This window comes from Dromiciops gliroides, chromosome 6 (assembly GCF_019393635.1).
Source record: "Dromiciops gliroides isolate mDroGli1 chromosome 6, mDroGli1.pri, whole genome shotgun sequence".
Taxonomy (NCBI): Eukaryota; Metazoa; Chordata; class Mammalia; order Microbiotheria; family Microbiotheriidae; genus Dromiciops; species Dromiciops gliroides.
This window is the reverse complement of record NC_057866.1, coordinates 87,599,464-87,625,846: the sequence shown is the minus strand read 5'-3', so window position 1 is coordinate 87,625,846 and position 26,383 is coordinate 87,599,464. Positions and strand designations below refer to the sequence as shown.

At 38.6% G+C, this 26,383-nt stretch overlaps 2 protein-coding genes across 7 annotated transcripts in view; both read left to right on the top strand.

The window, feature by feature from the left end:
- The window catches only part of JAKMIP1 (janus kinase and microtubule interacting protein 1), a 249,332-nt gene extending 237,129 nt beyond the window's left edge, over nucleotides 1-12,203 (top strand). For 5 of the 6 annotated variants that reach the window (XM_043969801.1, XM_043969803.1, XM_043969798.1 and 2 more), the window contains 3 exons: nucleotides 3,669-3,734; nucleotides 11,027-11,071; nucleotides 12,037-12,203. In XM_043969801.1, coding sequence (XP_043825736.1) covers nucleotides 3,669-3,734; nucleotides 11,027-11,071; nucleotides 12,037-12,069 — 144 coding nt within the window. In that variant the 3' untranslated portion in view covers nucleotides 12,070-12,203. Of the gene's footprint in view, nucleotides 1-3,668; nucleotides 3,735-10,995; nucleotides 11,072-12,036 lie in introns of all 6 variants that reach the window. The other variant, XM_043969802.1, reaches the window with a different exon arrangement.
- An 810-nt stretch (nucleotides 12,204-13,013) lies between these two features.
- The window catches only part of C6H4orf50 (chromosome 6 C4orf50 homolog), a 172,429-nt gene continuing 159,059 nt past the window's right edge, over nucleotides 13,014-26,383 (top strand). The window contains 4 exon segments of the mRNA XM_043969797.1: nucleotides 13,014-14,442; nucleotides 22,319-22,730; nucleotides 24,578-24,716; nucleotides 25,362-26,018. Of these exon segments, the coding sequence (XP_043825732.1) occupies nucleotides 22,444-22,730; nucleotides 24,578-24,716; nucleotides 25,362-26,018 (1,083 nt within the window). The 5' untranslated portion in view covers nucleotides 13,014-14,442; nucleotides 22,319-22,443.

Genomic DNA, 26,383 nt, shown 5'->3' with positions numbered 1-26,383 from the left:
AAAGACTATGGAGACAGAAAAATGTGGTACCTGGAAAACACTCAGTAGGAGAACATGATATGGTGATGAGCCTTTAAAGGAGACTGAGGCATGGTAATCATCTTGTAATTACAATAAATGGAGCCATGAAGGCAGTCTCGAACAAAAACATGATAAATTCTGTGCAGGTGCTTCTTGCAGAGTGATTTTTTTTTTACTGTTGTCTTAGGTTGATCTATTTAAATGTCGCATTCATCATGGTAATTTATATTTTTATAATTAATTATTTCTTCTAAATTCTCTAATTGATAGACTATCACTCTTGATCACTATCACCATCTATTGATAGACGACTACTGTACACACAAAAAAGGCCGGGCAATGAGGGTTAAGTGACTTGCCCAGGGTCACACAGCTAGTATCAAGTGTCTGAGATCGGATTTGAACTCAAGTCCTCCTGAATTCAGGGCCAGTGCTTTATCCACTGCTCCACCTAGCTTCCCCCTACACACATCTTTTATAGAAAAGTAATAGAATGTAGAGGAAAAAGTACAGGATTTTCTGCTCATCATGTGACCATCAACAAGTTGCTTCACTCATTTATGCTTCAGCATCCTCATCTGTAGAATAAAGATAATAATCTTTAAACTTCCAAACATACAGTACCTTACAATAGTCACATGATGTAAAAATGTTCTTTAGACTGCCAAGTGTCCTGCAGTTTGTTATTTCATATAGCATATGAGTTCTGTTGAAACATTTAAGTCCTGAATAATACATATTGAAGTTATGAATACAGTTCCCCTGTGAGAAATAATTATAACTGATATCTTTAGGGGGACGCAGTATTCTTCCCTTCTTTCTTAGTTCTTTTCTTGCCCCCCCCTCCAATTTCCAGTTCTCCTTGAAAGTAATATTCATCTGGGTCAAGCCTCACCCAGTCTTACAAAGAATATTCTGTGGAGACAGATAGTTGATCTTGATAACTGAAGGATTTTACTAATGAGATTTAGCAAGTACCAAACCACACCTAGGTAGAAACTACAATGCTCCAATCAGCTTGAGTGGGGTCTGCATTTTTTTTCTGATGTTTTTTTGTCCAAGATTTGAGTGACCTAAATCATATATCCCCAGACTTCATTTTAATATAGCACTCCTCTAATAAGGTCAACCAATTAGATTTGACAGCTGTTAACTAATCATATTGGATTGCTATTTATGTGGGCTGGAATTTGGAATCAAATTGATCTTGAGTCATCCCAAAAGAATTACAAGACTCAGTGACTCAGTTTCCCAAGTTTTATTCCAATGCTGTGAGTGATCACAGGGAGAGAACCAGAAAAGTGGAAAAGGTATCTCTCAAATAGTGAAAGAAAAGTCAGTTATATTTATAGGATAGGTAAATTAATTTATCAGTCTCATTATAATAATCTCCACCTTGGGGAGGTACAAGGGAGGGCTTCTCCTAATTTTGAGTTCCTGGGGTCCTAAACCAACCCCCAAGGTGGGTACCTTTTTCAGTGGAGGTGTGTTTTGGGGGTTTACACATTATAAGGTGAATCTGGGGACAAATTTGGCCTTTTCTGCACATGTCTCTTTCTGATTCCCATGGCTAGTTTCAAAACACCTTCATTTTTCATTTATTTCTGGTCTAACCTTCTATAGTCTTGTGAATTCCTTTATTGTTATAGTTTTCAGGTCTCCTTGGCCTAGCTCCCTCTGTTTTCATTATGGGTACTGATTTATGTGGGTATGAGAACCTAGCACCCTGACTTGTAAGTTTTCCATTAATTAGGATCTAACTCTCTTTTAGAGCTAATATCTGAATTAAAGCTTGGGTCTTAGGTTTTTCTGTTAACCCTTTTTTCACCTCCTACATCAGCTATGTGATGGACCTCATAGCTAGAAGGGTATATAAGCTGTGACCCCACCACCATTAGGGGTCTTTGGTCTGAGAGAGATGTCCATTGACCATCCTTTTATTGATAATCTGCTAGTCTATTAATAGAATTATTAAATATGCAGAAACTATATCTCTCATATTTTTAATCATCACACCCACTTTCCCCCAAGCCTAACATATAAGGATCTCCACAATTTGACTTCTACTTTCAATTATTCCCTTTTGGATACTCAATATTGCAACCCAATGGGATTATTAACTGTTCTCTGAATTAAGTGTTCCATTTCCCATTTATGTACAGTTTCATCGGCTTTCCCCCAATCCTGGAATATACTTCTTCCCTTTTTTCTCTCTCATAGTCTTTATCAACTTTATCTGTCTTCAAGGTCCAACTCTGGTAACCCCTTCCTCCATGAAAGTATCCCCCTCTTTCCATGTTGCTCATGTTTTCTTTTTCAAATTATCTTGTGGGGTACTTATCTGTGTATATGTTGTATAGCCTTTCAAATGAATGCACGCTCCTTGAGGGCAGGGCCTATTTTGTTTTTTGTCCCTAGGTATCCATGGTCTAGCTCTTGTCCACACATAGAATGCATTTAGTAAATGTTTCATGAATTGATTCGAAGTGTTGGCTGAAGACTTTGCCATAATGAATGTGAACCCCATGTATTATGAATCCAGTCTTTCTTCATCTGAAGGACTGACTGGTAGATGGGAATCAAACAAGAGTCAGTCTCCAGGCTTATGCTTAATGAAGACTAGGATTGTATCTTATGGAAATTTTACATGTTAACACTCTGCTTAGCTCAGTGTTCTGTACACAGTAGTGGCTTAATAAATGATTGTTGAAAGAATAAATTATTTGAAGAGAGATTAATCTTATTCTAGTTCAGGGGATAGGGTTCAGGGCCAGAGTCAGGAAGACCTGAGTACAAATCTAGCCCCTGACACTTACTAGCTGTGTGACCTTGGGCAAGTCGTTTAACCCTCATTGCCCCCCCCCAAAACAAAACAAACAAACAAAAAAAACCCCAAAACTTTGTAGACCATAAAGTGGGAAAGAAATGTTTGCTTTTATGCATAAGAATAAAGGAAATAGGAGCCAAATATAGCTTTTTAAAAATACATTAGTGGGCAGCTAAGTGGCACAGTGGATAAAGCACTGGCCCTGGATTCAGGAGGACCTGAGTACAAATCTGACCTCAGACACTTGACACTTACTAGCTGTGTGACCCTGGGCAAGTCACTTAACCCTCATTGCCCCTCAAAAAAATACAAAACCAAAAACATTAGCAGGGATTTGGCATGATGAGTATGATATAGAGAGAATTCTTTGGATGCGTGGGTTGCCCGAGATGGTGGCTGAATTATCTTCCAACCCTGAGTTCCTTTGATTTTGTGATTTTTCTGGATCAGAATATGGGACCCCATACTATTTCATTTGATCCTCCTAACCCACTTTTGGAATTGGCAGGGTAAGGAAAGGGTTGTTCCCATTTAGTAGATGAGAGAATATAGATGGCACGGTGAGTAGAACACGGGAAGCCTGGAGTCAGGAAAGCCCGAGTTCAAATCCAGATGCAGACACTTAATAGCTGTGTGACCCTTGGCAAGTCATTTAAGCTCTGTTTGCCTCAGTTTCCTCATCTATAAAATGGTGATAATAATATCTACCTCCCAGGATTGTTGTGAAAACAAAATGAGATAATGTTTGTAAAGTGCTTTGCAAACCTCGTGGCTATTATTTATTAAATAACCAATTGATTTATGTCCTTCTATGTTTCAGAGGATTCGGGACCTAGAAGATAAAATAGAACTTCAAAAACGACAACTGAAAGAAATAGAGGAAAAGGTGAGCACAATGACCACTAGTTCCTTTTTGATAATCCTTAACTTTTATATTGGCTTTTATAACTTTTTTCAAGGGGCAGGTTGTAGGTGACTGGTGCCAAATAAAAACCACTCGTAGGGTGCCATTTTTAATCAGTCACCACCATGTGGTCACTGCATGGGGCTGGTTCTTATGTGAATATTGTTCCCAGGTTACAGTCAATGCTTGTCAGTGGCCAATGAAAGGCTTCAGTCAGGGTAGGAAGTAGAGGAAAATGCATGCAGGTTTCATTCCAATTAGTCTATACATCTACAGATTAAAAAAAAAAGTCCATGTGGCAAATCCCTTGATGTCACCTGCAGGGAAGGTATATGGCTTTTGACAAACATATTCTGGAGGCTTACGTAATGCAATCCCAATTGGAACCAGATGTCATCCCAAAGATCTGTTCATTTGGCTTTGATGGTGCTGGTGCTGACAGCCACCAAGGACAGAGCCAGCTGTGTCCTTGTTGAATTTCTAGTTCTAACCTAATGGCTTGTTTATTGAGCAAATAAATTTGAGAGCAAGTGTTCTTAATCTGGGGTCTATGAGTTGATTTTTTTTTGATACCTGTATTTCAATGTTATCAGTTTCCTTTGTAGTTCTCTGAAATTTATTACATATTTAAAACCCTATGCTGGGGAGTCCTCAGACTTCACCAGACTGCCACAGGGATCCACAAGAGGTTAAGAACTTTAGCTCAAAATGCCATTAGCATCTGATAGGGATTGTACAGCAATAAGGGAGGAAAGGGGAAGGGAATAAGCATCAATTGATGGCCAGTTATGTTCCAGGAACTGAACTAAGAACTTTATAGATATTAATTCATTTGATCCTCACAACAACCCTGGAAGGTAAATGCAGTTATTGTCCCCATTTTATAATTGAAGAAGCTAAAAGAAACAGTTTAAATGACTTGGCCAGAGACACAAAGATAGCAAGTTTCTGAAGCTGGATTTGAACTTAGGTCTTCCTGACCGCAGGACAAGTAGGTGGCTCAGAGTCAGGAAGAGTCATCTTGCTGAGTTCAAATCTGGCCTAACACTTACTAGCTGTGTGACCCTGGGCAAATCACTTAACTATGTTTGTCTCAGTTTTCTCATCTGTAAAATAAGCTGGAGAAGGAAATAGCAAACCACTCCAGTATCTTTGCCAAGAAAACTCCAGATGGGTTCACAAAGAGTTAGCCATGACTGAAACAACTCAACAACAACAACACATTTGAAAGGGGAGAGACAATTAATAACCAGAGAGGTCAAGGAAGCCTTCTTGGAGAAGGTGACATTAAACTGAGCCTTATAGGAATACAGAGATTCAGACAGGTGAAGATGAAGAAGTATATTTCAGGCAGGTCAGAAGCCCAATGTGAATGCATTGTAGATGGGAGATGGAATGTTGAGATTTAGGAACCTCAAATAGTCAAGTTTAACTGGAACATAGAGTCCTTAAAGGAAACAATATGAAATATGGTTGGGAAAATAGATGGAAGTCAGACTGTGAAGGACCTTAATAAATGCTAGATCAAGGAGTTTGAATTTAATTTTAGAAGCAGTTGGGAGATACTAAAGCATTTTAAGCAAGGGGCACAGCCACACCTGTGCCATAGAGATTATTTTGGTAGCTATGGGAAGAAAAAATAGAAGGGAGATCTTTACTATAGTCCATGGAAAAGTGATGAGGGTTTGACCTGTGATGGCTGGATTACAAGAAAAAAGAGAGATCCTATCAGGAGACTAAACATGGAATTTTTGAGCTTGGGGTTCTGAATTACAATGGACTAAGATGATGGGGTGTTGGAGCTAAATTATACATTAATCTGGTGAGCTCACAGGAGTTAGTGGTAGTGGTGGTCCCTCCAAGTTGCCTAAGAAGGGACAAACTGGCTTAAGTTGGAAAGAGGACAGGTCAAAGTTCCCATACCAATCAGTAGTGGCTTTGGATCTATGAGTTGTAGCAATTACATTACAGCTTGGTTGAGCTGGGGAGACAGTCTTATTTTTTTAAGGAAATTGAATCAACAAAACCTCAGCAAATAATCAATCATCAGAATAAGGGTATGGCAATAGCTTAGGAGTTAGGGTTAGGGTTCTTATCAAGAATGATTAGGCCCAAAATTGACATCCTCAATGGAAACAGGTGAGTGCAGAGAAGATGACATCTAAGAGGGTGATGAGTGAAAGAGAAAGAACTCTCTTTTTTTTCCTGTTGTGTTTAAGATCCTTACAGTATGGGAGAGAAATAGGGACTGGGATGGAAAGGAACAAGAGCCAAGGTTTGAGGTTAGAGAACAGTGTAGAGTTGAGATAGTAATAAGGTGAAGAGAGGAAGGTAAAGTCATAGTAGTGAAGATGTACTGGGACGATATGGAAGGATGGGAGAACTAGATTTTCAAATGAAGATGAAGTATAGGTTTAGGATGAGTGGCACAGAGAAAGAGATGGAAAGACAGATTATGCTCAGAGAGAAGTATTTTAGAGTTTAAGTTCATATATGTATCAAAGTCTTGGGTGAGAGTGATCTCAAAGGTATGATAACCCTGTGATGACTGCGGTAGTATAGAGATGTAAGTCACAAGCATTGAAGAAATTGTGAACTTCATGACATTAGGGATATTAGTAGGAATATTGAAGACCTTAAGATTGAGGGCAGGAATTGAGGTAAAGAGGAAGACTATGAGCCAGATAATGACCTCTTTTTTTCTTTTTTAAAGAGGAATGATCTAGAAGCTGGTGGATACCTGCAATAAGAATCTGAATAGAGCTATAGAGAAAGCTGTACCTGCTGGCATCTGGTTGATTTTTTTTGGTGGGGCAATGAGGGTTAAGTGACTTGTGCAGGGTCACACAGCTCGTAAGTGTTAAGTGTCTGAGGCTGGATTTGAACTCAGGTCCTCCTGAATCCAGGGCTGGTGCTTTATCCACTGTGCCACCTAGCTGCCCCCATCTGGTTGATTTTTAACAACATACTTATTTGCCTTGGCAAAGGGTCCCAATTTGTTAGCCAGATGGTCTTAGGCAGTGCTGTCAACCACAAATAGAAATGGATCCCTGAACCTACATATTCTTAGAAAACCAGAAATTAACATGATCTGTGTCATATTTTTTATGTATTTTGTCAAATATTTCCCAATTACATTTTAATTTGGTTTTATTGGGCAGTTTGACACCTCTGGTTTAGGCACCTGAGGTGGCTCTTTATTGCCTATTGAATAAGTCATCAGCTCCTTATCTTGGCATTCAAGACCCTTTGCAATATGGCTGTACTCTTACCTTTTCCTTATCTCACACTACCTCCCGTCCTAGCTTGTGTGCCACGGCCTGCCAGCTTTCACTGGTTAGAACATTCTTCCAAAAGGAAAACAGAATTTCTCCTCTACCAATGTCACCAGCACATTTAGAAAATATTATTGAAAACTATCTCTCCTGAAATAAGATTGTTATAGCAGAAAGAAAAAGCAGAGGCACAACAATGTTAACCCTGAAGATATATTACTTTAGAACCCTAGAAAACAAGGTCACCTTTACTAAAACTCCTTCTGTAATTGGTCATCCATCATTTTTAATTTCTCTATAGTTTGTGGCCAAAAGAGATTTTTGTAAAAATAGTAGAAAGTAAATAAAGCAAGGTGCCTCTTGTTATGCTGTAACAATATGCTTTCATTTTAATGATTGAATGATACTAATAATGACAGTGATTTTTCTGTTTAACTAGCACTTAACTCACATGACTCCTCTGAGAAAAGTAGTGCAAATATTTTTATTCCCATTCTATAGAGGAGGAAACTGAGGCATGAGAGATGAAGTAAATTGCCAAGGTCATATAGCTAGAAAGGTGAAGATCTATTACCTGAATTCAAATCTTCTGAGCCAAAATCCATTATACTATCCTACTTCAAAATCAACATAGCCATGTTAATGTTTAGTCAAGCTTGTAGTCTGACCCAAGTCTCAACTCAAGAGTGTTGGTCTTAGAGTGAAGAAGACCTGGGTTCAGATCCTGACACTAGCTGTGCAGTCATGGGCAAATAACTTCACCACTCTGATCCTCAATTTACTCATTTGTAAAATGGATATAATCATAGTTCCGGCTTCCCCGAATTGTTGTGACATTCAAATGATAGCACATTTGAAGAGTGTTTCACAAACAGTCAATCACTCTACATATAAACATCAGCCATTATTCTTTTTATTGTCTTCCCTGTATCTGAGGCTGGTACAGCCAACTGTGGCAGGAGGTCTTGTAATAAAGGCTTCTAGCCACTGACACTAATCGCTTCCTCTTAATTTCCCCCAGGTGCTGTTGGCTAGCTATAGATTTGGCTGAATGTCAAAATAAAGGTCCCAGATTGGAGGTGCATGGGGAACATTTCCAGGAAGGAAGATGGATATGAAAGGATGAGGTTTCAACCTGGCTGACATGCCTGCACAGGCTTACAGATGCACAGAGTTAGAAATGTGTAGCTCAAGCGATACAAAATATCGTCACTGGCAGAACTTATTTTGAATGAAGCACTATAGCTCTTGACATACCAACACAGCTTCTCCAAAATGAACATGAATTGGTAGTGATCTCTGAGTAAACCAAGCATGTGTGGGAAGAGTTTAAATGGCTAGAGGGTCCCAGCTCTTTCCATTTTTTGCTAGGTCCTAGATAGGAAGGAAGACCCTTATCTGTAGGAGAAACCCCTGATACAAAGGCTTTTATCTTTCTTTTAAGCAGGTGGGTGGGGCAGGATCTGGAAGTGGGAAGCCTTGATTTCTATTTCTACTCCAGACTCTTCCTTAGCTGTGTGAGTTGGGCAAGTCACTTACTCTATCTCAACCTCATTTTCCTCATTTGTAAAATATGGATCATAACACCACTCACAGGGTTGTGGTGATATTCAAATGAAATCAATACATATCAGGTGCTTTGCTAACCTTAAAGTTTTATATACATTCTAGCTATGAAAATGCTAGTTATTTAGGAGGAAGTTCCTCCTTCTTTTCCTGAACTGCCTGTTTTCACTCCACCCTGCGCCCCAGTTCTGTGAAGATGGGCTCTAGGGATAACCAAAACAGCTTTCACTCCCCTGTGCTCTGAATTATTTGGTAAAACCTTCTGATTTTGACATAACGGAGCCCAAACAAGTTGTAGGAGAGAGAGAACAAGACAAGGAACCAAAAGACTTAGGTTCTGGGTTCCTGTCTATGTCACTAGCTGTGGTGTCAGACAAGTCTTGTGATCTTGGACAATTCTATTAATCTTTCTGTGCCTCAGTATCTGTAAAGTAAGGATGTTGTACTAGATCGTCTATATTTTAAGCTATGGGAAGCATTTTGTTTTCCAGGTATTGGTATTTGTTGAGTACTACCATGTACTCAGCTCTGGTGGGATATTGTACCTGTCCCCTATATCTAGCCCCACTGATACCACCCTATAATCATTATCTTGGATGTAGAAGGGACTTCAGAGGCCATTGTATCCGATTCTCCTCCCATTTCACAGATGATGGAATTTCCAAGGAGTTTCAATGACTTGGCCAAGATGACACAGTTAGTGAGCATCAAAGAAATGCTTTGAACACAGAAACTCTGACTTAAAAGCTAGTGCTCTTTTGACCATACCAAACTGACTTGTAGTTTAAGGTCACAATCATTTCCCCAGAATTATGTTAATACATAGGCCCTCCTGTCTCTAATATCTTCCCTTTCCATTCCACCCTTCATAACAATGCTTAACTAATCTTAGGGAATACATGTTTGTTGAATTTATAGAACTGGGCTTGCCACTTATTCACTCAGAAATCCTCAGTGGCTTCCCATTGCCTTGTAGATCAAATCTCAGTTCACTGGTACAATATCCAAGCCCCTCAAGGGTTGGCTCTTCCTTACATTTCCAGCCTTCTCTTTGACATCATCTGTGTTTCAGCCAAAGTATGTTTACCCTCCAAATATATCCCACCTCCTAGTTTTTGCCCTCAGTCTCCCACATGACTTTAATATTCTCCTTTCTTTTTGTCTCTTTAGTTCTTGATAGTATTTTGAAGACAAATTCAATATCATCTGCTGTTTGAAGCCTCCTTTTATTACTCATCCTTCCCCCTTGGACCTCAAAGAACTCTATTTTAGAGCTCTCTAGTGTATTTGTCATATTTATGGGTCTAATCTACTCACTAGACTATAGGCCTCATGAGGGAAAGCAGGTTTTTTTTTTTTTATTTCTCCAGGTACATAACACAACATTCTGCTCACAGTAGGTGCATAGTAATTCTAGGTTGACAAAATGAATAAATGAATGAAAGGTGACATCAGGAAACATGTCTTTGGTCGGCTAACATTTGCATTGTTCAAATCTTTTAATATATTAGTAGAAAAAACTCTTTCTTTTTAGTATTGGGATTTAAATTTTGTGCCCAGTTAAAGTAAATGGAACCCTAATTTAAAATCTTCTGATACATACATTGTGATGATTTCCCTGCAATGGGAAAACAATTGAACAGTCTAGTAAAATTTTCATTTGGTTTGCAGCTCTTGTGGAAAGCATTTGGATAATCTGAATTCTTGACTGAAATAGCTGAATTGACTAGTATGATATACTGAGTAAAAAGCTAGTTTGGGGTTAGGAGACTTGGGTCCAATCCTAGCCCTGACACTTGCTAGTTATGACTAGTATATCCTGGGCAAGTCATTGAGCCTCAGGTTCGTTAATAAAGCAATGCTAACTTCTTCCACTAATGTTACTTGAGTCAAGAAGACCTGGGTTCAAGTTTTCCCTTTTACATACAACTTCTGTGTGACCCAGGCTAAGTCACAATATCTTAATGTCCCTAGAAACTTTCTATAAGTTTCAGAGAAGGTGCTGATCTACTGTAGTGTGGGTTTTCCTTACTGGATTTTTCCTACACCTATAGAATCACAGGTCTGGTACAAACAAAGTGAACCAAAAAACCCCAAAGGCTTGCTAAGCATTAAATGTGTTTTTTATTAAAATACTATTGATAATATTATTAATAGTAATACCTTTGTAATTATGCATGTTCAGTCAGCTTCATTTGTAAGATTCTCTCTCTGATATATAGTAGATATCTAATAAATGCCTATTCACTTGTGAGATGAAGTCTCACAAGATCTTTTCTCTATGTGGGAAATAATTCCAATGTCTCAAATCTTATATGATGACGTCATTGAATTCCATGTTACATCTCTTACATTTTTCTTTTCTTTTTTTTCTCTCATTTTCTTTTGATCTTATTTTATAGTTTTTGTTCCTTTTTTTGTTTTTCTCTCTAGCATTTATTCTGTGGCCTTGATGACTCCAGTGAGCCAAGAAATCGGGTTGGTATCCTCTTCTGTTTGTGGAAAATCTTTTTTAAAAGGCATTTAAAAATTCACTTTGTATTTTCCTATTTATAGTTACTTTAAAATTACTAATAAGGTGACTATATAATGTAAGGTAGAAGGATAGGGGTGTTAAGCCCACAAAGACTTGGGATAGATCTATCCTGAGGATGATAGGATAATTTCTCCTACTGGAATGTGATAGTCAAAACGGCATTTAAATTTTGTTTACCTTGTATGTCTAATATGACATTTCACTCTCAAAATTTAATATGGTTGGTCAAGTATATTATTTTCTTTATCAAAATGGTAAGACTAGATCCATAAAGTCAAAATAATCTTTTTCCTAGTTGTAAAGTCAGAATACTGTTTTCCTAACGGTGTGACCTTGAACAAGTCACTTTATCTTTTGTACCTTGATTTTCTCATCTGTCAAATGGGAACAATAACATGCACTATTTGTAGGGAAAACACTTTGGAAAACAGTAAAATGCCAACTTCAAAATGATTTTTTGGTTTCATTTAATACCTCTGCATCAGTGAGCTCCAATAGTACATATCTCAGCCCAGTTATGACTGTCCATCTTGTGAAGCTCCTGATCATGTCTTCCCATGAATGAACCACAGAGTGTCTTGCTCTGCATATCCTGATATTGTGTGGATACCAATGGAACATGAAGGTTTTCCATCAGTTAATAATCATTCTTGCTATGTGTCAGATTCATCTTTCCTTTTTAATCATACATTTCCCTGATGACATCCTTTATACCACTTCTGAATAATTTTAACATGATACAGCTCATTCCCACCCAATGGAGGTGCCTCTCCATTTCTTCTCTTACCGCTAGTAGGTATGAGATGCCCTTGGTGTCTCTGCCATTTAATAACACAAATGAACCCAATCCATGTTTGTTAGCATTGGGTCATTATATGAATTCAACATTGTTCTCTTTATATCACAGGATCTAAAAAGAGCTTATGGAGTGAACGCCTAAGTGTTGCTGCAGCCCAACCCCTTCATCCAAAGACAAAGCCCTTCAACTTCAACCCCTTCGAGCACTGAATGTTGACTGGACACAGCTTGAAACTGAGACATTTTGGTGATGAAACTGTACATGCCACTTTTCAAACTCTAAGATGGAAATTGCAAGTGGGGATTTTATGATATGCAACATTTTTGTACCAGTCTACATCATGTTTCAGATAAGGACACACCCTTCAGAGACATTTTAAAAATGAACTGAATAAAGAAAATTCAAGTGCAATTACAAGGGATGAAGGGAATGAGCAATGATCTACCAAGAGAAGTCCCTGCATTGGTCTCCATCCTGCATGCTTCCGACCAATGTGGTTTTGCAGTTTCACCACTGGACACAAACTCTCTGAAATCTGTACATATTTATCAATGACTAACTAAATGTTAACAATGAAGTCTTGAGGAATTCTTTGAAGAGGACTCCAGGAATCAAAAAAAATGAAATTCACATTTCAGAACCCCCAGTTAACTAATTTTCAATCACGCAGGTGCCTCTGGATCTAGTTCCTGGAAAATCAAGACAAGACTCTGGTAGAAACAGAAAGGGTGGTAAGCAGATTGGTCTTTGCAGCTTTTAGGACCAGCCATCCACAGGGAATGACATTGGGCTTCTAGCCTCTATAAGCATTGTTCATCAGAGCTTTCCATGACTATACAAGGGCTATGTCAGTGATTCAAGGGGAAGTCTTTTCAGAGCCAGGGAAAACGTCCAAGAAGGCAACAATGGAGCATCATGATAGTTGGAAGAGATGGAAAGGAGACACTATGTAAAAATGTTCTATTACAGCTATGCCTCCCTCAGGACTCAAGTCAGATTTGAAGGGGGAGGGGGGAGAGTTTCACCAAAAGTTGAGCCACAAAATAAAAGGGTCAGGTGAGGAGATGGGGAAAGAGTTAAATATTTAACTAAATGTTTATTTAAAAAAAAACAGTCTTCAGGCTGCAGTGCAATTAATTCTATCATAATTAAATTCAAATCAATAAAAATATCCATTAATCAAGGCAACAGATATATAAGCATGAAAAATTAAACCATTCCTGTGCTCAAGGAGCTTACAATCCAATGGTCCAGTAATACAAATATGATATGTACATGGTGCCAATGTAGAAAGAGAAGAGATGAAGGCTAAGGCCAAACCTTGCACTTAGAGGTTAAGAGGAAGTAGATCATAAATATCTAAAAAAAAATAAGCCTCATGTTGCTCACTGATGGCTAGAAAGGAACCCTGAGACAAACTGTGAATGTATTTGGATTTCTTAAAGTAGTCAGAAGCTTCAGAAGAAGGATTGTGTTGTAAATTAATATCAGAAGGTAGACAAAGAAGGCCAAAACAAAGGCAAGTGTGGGAAAGCATTCTCAGAGAAGAGAACAATTTTCTTCTAGCACTACTGCTGAGGGTGGGAAAGGCAGTGATAGCAAAGGAAACACATGAGACAATGGAAAGCATTTTCTGAACAAAGACTTAGTCAAGAGTCATATGTTATCAGGTTCAGGGAACAGTCTCTGATGGGGATCAATCACATTTTGAAACCTTGGCTCTGTTTTGTGTGATACTGGGCACATCACTTCACCTTTCTAAGATTCAGCTTCCTTTTCTCTAAAATGCTGGTGGTAGAAGAACACAAGATGATCTCCACAATCCTTTAAATGCTTTGGGGGGAAAAGAGAAGGCGCATGGCAAAAAGCAGTGATGTTGGAAGGTTTGTGATCATAAGCGAGAAAGCAATACAGAAATCTTCAAAGGTAAAGAATGTGACCTCATGTGAGAAACAACCTTGTGGAAGAGCACAAGAGGCCAATAATTGTACCATAAGGAGTTGAGAAAAGAAAAACCCACGATTATTGAAATTTTCTAATTCAGACTCACAGAAGCATGGACAGTTCCCAGATGGGAAAGGGTTGAAACAAGACTAGGCAATGAAATACTCTAGTGGTTTCAAAGTAAATGTTTATAAATGAAACTAGCAGAAGTGGTCAAACACACACACACACACACACACACACACACATATCCCAACATAAGTGCACTTTTTAATCACAGACCTCAGTAGGGAAACTGGGGGAAACCAATGTCTTTGTTGGAAAATGAGACCCATGAAGCCTGAAGGAAATACTTGGAAAAGCAGTGGGTGAAAATAAACTTTGCATATTTCAGAAACTGGGGGACCAAAAGGGCTTTATTGATTCAAACTCTGTCAGTAAACCTTAGGGGAGAAAAAAAGCACAATTTATTATATACAGAAACTGATTTTCTCTAATATCTCAACACCTTACATGCATTGTCAGTGTACATGATGACCTCCTGGGGGAAAAGGCAAAAACAGGAAGCAGGTTTGTAATAGTACTTCTTTTGTTCTTCCTGATAATGAGTAGATTTAAGGCATGCATATCTGGCCTTGTGATTTAGAGGCATGGATGATAATTCTCTAGAGTTTATTGGATCAAGTCTGATCTCCTGACTTTTGAAGCATTGGTGACTGGCTTCTACCCTCCTGACCCATTTTTCTCTCTCTCACTGTTCATCATTCTCTCATTAAGCATTTAAGTGTACCAATGGCAGACAGCACATTGTACTTGTTCAGTGCTGGGGGGAGATGCTGAGTTTGGGTAAGATATGCTCCCAGTACTCTTGAAACTTGCTCCTAAATATTGGTTTCCTGACTCTGTCTCTGTCTCTCTCTGTCTCTCTGTCTCTCTCTCTGTCTCTCTCTCTCTCTCTCCTCCTCCTCCTCCTCCTCCTTCTCCTCCTCCTTCCCTCCCTCCCTCTCTCTCTCTCTCTCATGAAATATTGGGAACAAGTTAGTAGACCACCATGGCTAGAGAGAGGTAATACACAAAAGAGGAGGGGGTTGTCAGATTGCAGAGGCAGGTTAGTACAAGGTTAGGGAGGGCCTTAAATGCCCTACCAAGCAATTTGACTTTAATCTCTAGGTTTTAGAGAGGAACAATTAAGCAGGGGAAGCAATGTCTGTACTGACAGCTTCATTTTCTATATTTATTCATGTTATATGATTATATATTTACTAAAATATATAATGCATAATGTCAGAAGTTAAACTTGAACTTTTCTTCATGTACTTAGGTTTTCTAGAACAACTAGAAGCTTCCTTGCAATATGAGACCTTAGGTAAATTAGCCAGAATTGCTTAATTCCATCTGGTGGTGTGCTTGCTCGGGGGATGGAGTGAAAGTCCAGCATCCTGAATTCACATGAGGTCAATTTTCTATTTACATGAGAAATGTCTGTTCTCAATTCTCAATGTGATTAGTAATCTGGAGAATTTAACTAGTCCTAAACCCCTACAGTGTATAAAAACCTCACCTTCAGCATATGCAGATACAAAATGGTACCTTCAGTGAGCTGTAAATAAGATCCAACAGTCTCACAAAGAATGATGGTCGAATACTGCCATCGGATAAAAAGAAGTGAGAGGAGCAGCTAGGTGGCACAGTGGATAGAGCACCAGCCCTAGATTCAGGAAGACCTGAGTTCAAATCTGATTTCAGACACTTGACACTTACTAGCTGTGTGACCCTGGGCAAGTAACTTAACCCCATTGCCTCACAAAAAAAAAAAGTGAGAAAGAACTGAGAAACTGAAGCAGCTTAATTTTGAGTGCTTATTAATGAGTATTATGAATTAATGAATAATATGAATTATTAATGAGTAATGTGGATTATTAATTTTGTTATGATTTGGGGTTATTAGGAAATTAAGTATGAATATTTTTTCAATTAATTGTATGCTGAGGAAATTGTGCAGTGGTGCAGAAAAAAACCCCAAGAGACTAGAAGCAGAGATGTGGTCATAGTTATGCTGCTAATGACTGGTGGATTTGGGGCAGCTGAATTCCCTACTTTGGGCCATAATTTTCTCACCTGAAAAATGGTGGTTTTAGTTCATCTCTAAGGTCCCTTCCAGCTCTAAGATTCCATCACTTAAAGAAATCATTTAAAAGTTGCGTGAGTATTTCAGGAGGTGTGCTGAGCACAGTGGATAAAAAGTTGGCCTCTGAGGCAGGAGGCCCCTTCTGAAATGCACTGGATGTGTGACCCTGGGTAAAAGCAAATCATAGAACTTTTGGGTCCTCTAGGGAATTCTCTGAGAATATAAGTTGTAGGGAAATATTAATCTGCATTAGCCAAGGTAATGTCTTCATCTTAGAGGAGTGAGGATCAATGAAACCACAGGAGTAGGACCTAATAGAATTCCAAATAATTTTGACTATAAAATAATTGATAGTTCTTTATAATTAAATGTTTTAAAATATAAATATTTTTAATCCTTTAAAGGATTTTTATTCTCCCCTGGAGCATCAAACACACACACACACACACACACACACACACACACACACACACACACCCCAAGCTAGATGTGCTTTCTAGGACTTTTTACCTTTTGTAGGAAATCAGTATAACTTTTAGGTCATCCATCTAGGGAAGAGTACAATGGGAAGACTAATTCATCTGTTCTAGATATTGTACCTTTCTTAATGCAACCTAAAGTCTGCAGCCTCTTCTGGCTGTCGTATCACACTGCTGGCTCACATCGAGCTGGCGGTCAGTTAAGATCCCTCAGATTTTTTTCAAATGTGCTGCTTCCTAGCCACATCTCTCATAATTTAAACACATGAAGTTCAGTACTTGTTGTTTTTTGAAACTTATCTAAAAGTTTCCCATTCAATTTCATCTTATTAAATTAATTTCAATATTCTAACTTGTCTTTTGACGTGCTTATTTTATTATTCAATGTGTTAATTCTTCCTCCCAATTTTCTGTAACCTGTAAATTTGATTACCATGCCTTTATCCAAGTTACATTAAATATTACAAATCCAAGGCTAGATCCCTGGGGCTTGCCACTAAATTTTCATTGAGCCATTAGTGATTCCTTTGTGACTGTGACTATTCAATCTGTTCCCAAACTATCTAAATATACTGTCTTCTAGCCCATGCCCCTTCTCATTATCCATAAGAATAACATGAGAGATTTTGTAAAATGCTTTGATAAAACAGATAAATTATAGTGATAGTATACCCCTAATTTACTACTCTTAGAAACTTGTTCAAAAAAAGATCAATATATTGATTAAACTATGGGCCCTTTTCTTCCCCAAATCAAGTTTTGTACAAAACCTCAGTGTGGAACATAATAGTTTGAGGAATTGATTTGGGGATATTGAGCTTGAGGAATAGAAGGTTTTAGGGGTCTTTGAAGAGCTGAGGATACAGGGCAAGAATGTGATTTATGATTACACATCAGAAGGTTTGTGGTACTTCTGGAATTTTCCTGACGGAATGCCCTGCCCATAGCCATAGGTGTCTCCTGGTACCTGATGTATGGACATTGTGAGACAAGTCCAAAGTTTGCCTCTGTTTTTTACATTGTAAACCTATGAGTAACCATATTGGTGATAAAAAGTCAAGGAGCTCAATTCTCTCAGTTAGGGGTTGAGACTCAATGAAGATATGCCTTTGGAAATAGCAGTTATTAGTCTTTCCCCCAAAGACAAATTATTGGAAGTAAATGTAGTTTTGTTACAAAGAAGATGTGTTGAAGAGAACAGCCAAAGTAAAGAAGGGAACAAAGACAAAGATAAATAAGATATTTTTATTGATATTAAATTCTTAAAAAGTACTTTTCTCACTGAATATCTTCCTATTCACATGTCAGTCTTGTGTAATTATTGTTCAAAGTATACCTATACATATTTCTACTTTCAAAAAGATCTCTTCAGCAGCCCATTTGTTTGCATGACATAACTGAACCAATATAATATGAAGAAATTCCAAATTGTCAAAGAACTAGGGACTAAAGTATTGGACACCATCAGCGGTGCCCAAATGCGCATTCATTAAAATTGTCTTTATTGGTGGTTTATCCCCCTATTATATTGTGAGTTCCTTGAAAACTGGGACTTTTTGTTATTTTACTCTGTACACTGTTTCCTCTTCCCTCATTCTCTCTCCCCTCAGCAGTGAGCCTAGTGGTCTGTACCCAATAAGCAATAAATGGTGTTCAACACTTTGCTGTGGTAACATGACTAACCCTGCATTATTTTTGTTGTTGTTATTGCATTTTTATTGATGCCTTTTGTTTTTCATGACATTTACCAAATATAGTCCTTCCTTTTCCCTTACCCAGCAAGTCATCTCTTAGAACAAATAATTTAAAAATGAATATATATATATATATATATATATATATATATATATCTCTTAGCAAACCGACAACACATTGACCATGTCTTCCAGTATGTGAAATATTTCATATCAATAAATCCCCACCTGTATAATGAAGAGATCATAGTTCATAAATATAGAGCTGGAAGAGGCCTCAGATTTCATTTAGTACAAGCCCCTCATTTGAAAGGTTAGGAAATAGCCCCAGGGAGGTTGTCACTTGTCCAAGATCACCCATGCAGTAAGCATCAGAAAAGAGACTTGAACCCGGGTTCCGACAATCATTTACTCACCTCATCCATTGTTCTTTCCCCTTTCATTGTTGCGATCATTGTTCATATTGTTTTCTGATTCTTCTTACTTTATTCTACATCAGTTCATATAAATATCCTCCTGTTCCCCTAAATTTATGTCATTTTTATGATCCAATAATACTCCATGGCATTGATGTGTGATTTCTTTAGCCATTGACCAGTTGATAGGCAACTACTTTGCTTCTAGCTCATTATTATCAAAAAATGTATTGTAGTTCATATTTTGGTGTAACCCTGTATTATTTATATATGGATAAGGAGGGCATGACTTGATCAATAATGTCTTTGATCCATATATTTGACAAACACTGTTTAAGTACCTTCTGTATTCAATTCACTGTATGCCAAGTGCCAAGGGGGAGAAAAAGACAAATAAAAGAGAGGGCTTCTGCACTTATAAAGCTTACAGAGAAAATTGAGGAGATATATACAGATAAAAACAATATCTTTTATCACAGAATTTGAGACTTGTAAATGACTTCAGAAGTTCTTTAGTCCAAACCATATGTGAAAGGAATCCATATATTAACAAAGCATATAAAGTGCATTAAAGAAGAAGAAAGGTCAGAAGAGGAATTGATCTTTTCTGGCTGTGAATAATTGGGAAAGGATTCATAAGGGAAATAACATTTGAGTGGAGCTTTGAAAGATGGGTAGGATGACCGAAGGATGAATGTGGATGGTGAAACAGTTGAAGCATGGAAAACTAGGAACAAAGTTGAGAAGGCAGAATACTTCAGGACACATTTGGGTACAGCAAATGGTCTTCTTTGGGTGGAGTGAAGAGTAGTAGTGGGTAAGTCATGTGATTCTAAATGCTCCAACTCTTAGAAATATGTTCTAACCCATTTGAATAGGTACCCAAATCTCAAACTGTGAGCTTAGGCTAGCCTTGGACGGAACTGTGGGGGTAGATGAGTTGCTATTTTTACCCTCTCACTTGTCATGACATACCCCTTTGCCTCCTCTTGGGACGTGCTGCTGAGCCTCCTTCCCCACCTTATGTAGAGGATAAGAGAGATGAAGGAAGGGAAGGACCAACAAGGCCCCCAACCCTGACACAAACAGAATTCTGGATGATCATTTTCACTCCTATCCCTGCTCATAGCTTTCTACCCTTTAGTCTCTACTCAAAGAGTGCTGAATGTGGAATTGGGGGACCCAGGTTCCAAATCTGGCTCCAATATTTACTACCTCTGTGACTAGATAAAGAACTTCTTCTGGTCTTGATTTCCTCATCGGGGTCACCTCAAAATCACTTTCCAACACTAGCATTTTACATTTTAAATTCTCTTCCAGGTCCAACATTCTGTGGTCTGGATTCTAAATAGAGCAACTGGTCTCCTGAAAACTGACAACATTGACTTTGGATGCCCTTGCCTCTTTGCTGAAGTTTGGTGTGGTCATTTTGTGTAATCAATCATTCAAATCATGTCTCAAACTCCTATTCTGTACAATATTTTATATTACCAGACCCTGTAAGGGGCACTAATCCAGTAACAGAAACCAATTAGGGAATAAAAGGAATGTCAATAAAAGATAGAATCCATTAGTAGAATCATTTCTGCAACCCTCACACAAGTGGATGAAACTCCTTTTTGGGAGGATCCAGGGGGATGATAGCATAAGCCCATAATGCTCGCTGATAACGCTTTCAACATTCAGTTCTCATAACCCCAGTGGTAAAGGTTTAGTGGTGTCTGCTTCATGGAATTCTGTGGGAGACCTTCAGGAAAGAACTGTTCTGCTGACCTCACATGGTATTATAATATCTGTGAAAATACTGATTTGGCCCTAGGATCATCATTTTTTTATAATATCCTGGGGATCAGAGATGCTCTGGGCTCCCCCTTCTGTATCCCAATTCCAGCTGTAGCCCACACATTGCATATCTATTTCTATTTTCCCATCACTCTGGCAGCTTCAACCTTTCTTATTTTTAATGTACCTTGGCTTTCTCTTTTTCTCCCTTTTTCCAAGTTCAAGCTTCATGAAACCAATCTCAAAATTAGACACAAGGCTCCATGGCATTCTGATTTCCTAGAAATTCTTTCAGTGAATCTCATTTCTTTTGTCTCATTATGTTGAGTACTTGAGGATATACTGGAAAGGATCTATTATGAGCATCATCCTTCTTTTACATCAGGTACCATCTGGCCCTAATCCTATCATCACAGACCGAAGAGGTGACTGGTTCTCCCAGGGGTGTTTGTATTTGTAAAGACTCTTGAAGGCAGAAGAACCTTTATGATCCCACTCTGCCATTTACTATCTATTTAATATTAGGTACAACCCTTGCCCATAACTCTGTGGGTCCCACTTTTCTCACTAGTAAAACAAGGGCGTTGAACTAAATGACCACTGTGATCCCCTCTATCTTTAATTCTATGACTGTGATCTATAGGAAAGAGTTCATAGAGATGGAATAATAGATGGAGGTATTCTGGGTATAGTACCCCCCCCCCCCCGCTCTGGCCCTATGAATCTCAAATCCTTCCAAATAGGAAGAAACTATTTGCTCTACCCAAAGGTCATCCTTGTTGTTGAAAATGGAGATATCTTAGTAGGAGGCCTTTTTCCTGATTTAATTAAAAGAAAAATCATGGGATTTTCCCCTAGAGAACCAACTTCCCTTTGTAGGGGAAAGAGCAGTAGAATTAGGGCCCAAGTCACTGAATGTCCCTGAAACTCAACTTCTATATCTTTAAAATGGAGATAACATGCCTCTCGGGCTGCTCACTCTCAGTCAAAGAAATATGTGGCATAAAAAAGGTGAAGTTTGTATGTTTTTAACTCCTGCTGATTCTTACAAGTTTGGATGGTTTTCCTTTAATTCCTCCCTATCTAATCTGAATAAAGATGGAAGTTTCTTGGCTAGTCCATCTCCCTCACTCCCAGTGGCAGCAGAGTTATATTTTAGGGCTCTACTAGGTGATGTTGGGTTCTCTCCAGCTCTAATTCTACGATCCAGTTCAACACCTTAATTCAACATGAATTTATTAGGCATTTAAAATATGTAGGATCGAGGCATACCAAATTAAAAGGGAAACAACAAAAGGTCTGCCATTCTATTTGGGCATGAGCCTATTAAAGCTTATCTCAGAGAGTGTAGAGAATTTCTTGGTTTGATAACCCTTGAGCTTAGAAGTATCGTGGTATATTTGAAAGTGCACCTGGCTTTGGATTCAGTGGGTAAGTCGCTTCCTTTCTGTTAGTCTCAATTTATTCAGCTATGAAATGGGACTAATATCACTTTTAATACCTATCTCAAAAGGTCCCTGGTAGTAAATTATTATTATATGTAATAATAATATAAATAAGTTATAATTATAACTTAAGGCCATCTATAAATCTGAGATAGGATTCTTCTTGTTACAGACTATAGCAACTCTATGAATGTTATTTGTGATCATTGTTATTACAAACTACAAAATTTTATATAAATATGGTATATTATTTCTCTTTGTTGAGAGATTTAAAAAAAACCCTATACAGTATTAACTGAGAATGTTGTTTTTTTTTTTTTCCCCTTGTGTATTTACTAGGCCATTCAGCTTACAGTCTAGGCTGTCATTCCCTCTGACTGTTGCTTTTAGTGACTTTTGCTGTAAACAATTGTGCTGTAAAGTGAGAGGCCTTCATTCATATTTTATTGCTTTGCTCAATGAAACGTAAGTTCACTCATAAATATTCAACATGCTATTTCAGTCAACAAAGAGTCAACCAAGAACTAGCTGAGAGTTTGGAGAAGATACCAAGTGGTCTTTAATGGAAAAAATGTTGAGAATTCCTTGGATATTGCACTGAATTTGGACCCAAGAATTATTTCTGGGATGGATGCTTCAGCTCAAGGAGGGAAGGAGAGAAAGTTCCGTTATCATGTCAAAGCACCAACTGAAGACAAATTTGATAGTATGAATCTTAATGTTAAAATTGACACTTCCTGGGTTTTCCAGGATGTTGATGATACTGGTGATACATACGATGGTATTTCTGAAGAAGAAGCAAAGAGCAGTGAAGAGGATGCTGGAAATCTTAGAAAACAGCTAGAAACATCAGAGCAAATGCTGAGAACAGCTGTTGAGAAGCATGTGAAGTCAGAATCACGGCTTAGAAACAGGTAAACATGCTATTTCAGGTTTTTTTTTTAGGAATCTAACAAAAAAGTATCAGTTGTATTATGTTTACAACTGCACAGCAAATGAACTGGTGTAAGTGTTCAATACAGAGGATGTGTCTGACAGTTAATTTTAGGGTACATAAAGAAACAGATGATATGAATATTTTCAGACATTGTAGAGAAGAAATTGAAAATGGGAATGCTTTAAAATGAGCATCACATGCTTGGGATGTATAGATTTGTAGACTTTCATAGAAATGTTGAATATAGAATTTCAAAACTGAAAGGACCTTAGAACTTGAAATGTTAGACCTGGAAGGGAACTTGGAACATTGGGCCTAGCTTGTCTGAGCCAAAAGTGTTCTTAGTATTTAAAATGTTAGAGTTGGAAGGGACCTTGGAATATAGCAAGGGGAACATGAGAGTTGGAAGGGACATTAAAGCATATAAACATAGAGTGTTAGAGCCAAAAGGTCTTTAGAGATCATCTAATTTTATAATTTTGTAGATAAGGAACCTGAGGCTCAGGCAGGAGAAATTACTTATTCACAGACACACCTGAGTTAATGTCAAAACTGAGACTCTAACCCAGGTCATCTGAATCTCATTCTGTATTCCTTGTAATAGACCATGATGTCTCCCCAAATTGCTGGGAGGCAGCCTTGTGTAGCAGATAAAAGGAAGGGAAGGAGAAGTGAATAAACATTTATATAGTGCTTACTATGTGCCAAGCACTGGGATAAGAATTTTTTTTTTACAAATATTATCTCATTTGATTTTTCAAGAACCTTGGGAGGTTGGTGCTATTATTATCATCACCATTTTACAGTTGAGGAAACTGAGGCAAAGCAGAGGTTAAGTGATTTGCCCAGGGTTATGCAAACTGGTAAGTGCCTGCATTTCTATCTGAACTCAGGTTTTCCTGACTCCAGGCCTGGCACTCTATCCATTGTGCCGCCAGCTGACTCCAAACTTAGAAAGCACCGGATTTGGAGTCAGGAAAAGTAACAATCTATCTTCTCTCACTTACTTTGTGCCCCTGGGCAAATCACTTAATCTCTCTCACCTCAGCACTGTTGTGAGAACAAAATGAAATATATATATATATATATATATATATATATAGAGAGAGAGAGAGAGAGAGAGAGATATCTCTTTATCTAATCTATCTGGCTATCATCCATCCATCCATCCATCTATCCATCTATCTATCTATCTATCTATCTATCTATCTATCTATCTATCTATCTATCTATCTGTCTGTATGTCTGTCTCAAAGCCCCATATAAATGTGAATGGTGGTAGTGATGATGGTGATGATGACTAAGTAGTTTGGTCTAAAAACAATGAGATGGTGGTCCTTTCTTTTTAGTATCACTATGTCATACAGACTGAAAGCCTGGATATCTGATTCTATGACCCACCAGTGAGTGGCTAGGATAGCAGCACCAACCAAAGAGAGAAGGTCTCTGTAGGTTTAGGGAGGCAAGGGTTTGGATCCATTCACCAACCCTTCTCTAGGTTCAGAGAGCCTGTTGTGTTGCTCTTGTAGGGCTATATGAAGAAAATGGGGCTCAACTTCTAGATGAGTCAAAAGTGCTTATTGTATGACAGTAACATAATGAAAGGAAAACAGAGGAAATTCGTGAGTGATGAGTTTGAGGTGTATAAAATTCTTGTAGAGCAATTTGAGATAACCTTGAGTGAAAGAGAGTTGAATAGGCACTGAGGGAAGAAAACGGCAGCATCAGAGAATGGAGTGGTTCAGGATCTGTGAAATTATTGGGCTACATTACAAACACTGACAAAAGCAACCAATCAAATATTCATCACTTCAAATGCTATAGGATTGAAAAGTTGGAGCAATCAGAGCAGAAGCTTCTTCAAAGGGTCGGCCAGCTTAATGCCCAAATGTATCAGGAAGAAAATGTCTATCTTCAAGCTAAAGAGAAACTTGAGGAGATTCAGGAAGAACTGACAGATCTGGTAACTTCTCATCCTTTCTACCCTGTTTATGTTACCTGGAAATTTAACAGAAGGCTCTTGTAAAAGCTATACCTTGCTGTAATGGAAACGGTTCTGACTTGTGAATCAAGAGACCTGGGCTCCCCCCTCGGCTCTATTTATGTGATCTTGGACCTATAATTTCATGGACTATAGAATCAAAGATTTAGACCTGGAAGGGATTAGGGGCTACCTGCTCCAGCTCTCCTGAGTTCAAATCTGGTCTCAGGTACTTACTAATTGTGTGACTCTGGGCAAGTCACTTAACCCTGTTTGCCTTAGTTTCCTCATCTATAAAATGAGCTGGAGAAGGAAACACAAACTAATCCAATATCTTTGCCATGAAAGCCCTAACGTGGTGTCATGAAGGATTAGACATGATTAAAATGACTGATTAACAAGAAAGTTTCTTCCAACTTGGGAAAGCTGTGGGCCTGGGTTCAAATCCCACATCTGTCCATAATTAGCTGCACAACCTTAAGGAAATCACTGAATTTTTGGCCTCTCAGTTTCTTCCTCTATAAAATAGAAATAATAATGTCTGATCTGTCTAAGCTCGCTGGCTTGTTATGAGGTAAGTTCTTTGTAGACATGAGCTACTGTTAATATTATATATATTTCTTTAAGGTAGAAGATACCGAAAGAGCTCGGAGAGCACAAAGAGAAAAACTTCGGCAGTTTCAGGACCAGCTTCACAGGAAAGATGAAGAACTGCAGAGCCTGCTTTCATCCTTTGAGCATTATAAGCAAGACCAAAGGCAGCACATGGCCGCGGTAAGGCAGCAGGAAGGCTTTCTTAAGGGCCAGGTGCTTCGACTGGAGGAGGAAGCCCAACACCTCCGGGCAGCCACGGTTTCCCTGATGGCTGAGCTTGAGGCAGGGGGGAGCCGAGGCTTAGATTCCCAGTTAGAGATCCCATTGGGAAAGAGTGGATTGGAGCCTTTGTGCATTGGGGAAGACCTGGCTGAGCTGCGGGCCTTCTTAGAAGCAGGTGAGCTTCAGGCTCGCAGACACCTGGCTGCCCTGCAGCAGAGCCTAACGGCACTGCTTGCTAAAGAAGAGAGCAATAACCAAGAGAAGGAGGAGATCCTGCGCCAACTCCAGGAGCACCGAGATACAGTGCTCCACCTCCTGCTGAGCAAGCTGGAGGATTTCCGAGGTCTTCGGCCAGAGCTGCCGAGGGAAGAGCTCAAAGAGCAAACTACCAGCCTGCCAGATGAGCCAGGAGCCAAGGTAACAAGTGAGATCGAACATGGCAACCCTCCCAAGGATGGCGCCAAACTGGTAAGTGAAGATGTGAGCATGTGAGCATGTGTTTGTTTAATACGAACTTTTTTTTTTAGAGTTAGGTATTGTTTGGGGGAGGGAAGGGAAAGGAAACAATAAGCATTTATTAAGTATGTACTATGATCAAGTGACTCTGCTAAGAACTTTTACAGCTTCTTTTTCATTCGACCTTCACCTGAGAAGTAGGTGCTCTTTTTATCCCCATTTTCCAGTTGAGGAAACTGAGGCAGACAGAGGTTAAGTGACTTTTCAAGAGTCATGAAGCTAATAAGTGTCTGAAGCCCAATTTGAATGCAGGTTTTCCTGATTCTAGGACTGGCTCTTTATCCACTGTGTTACCTAACTGCCCAGGATATATGACA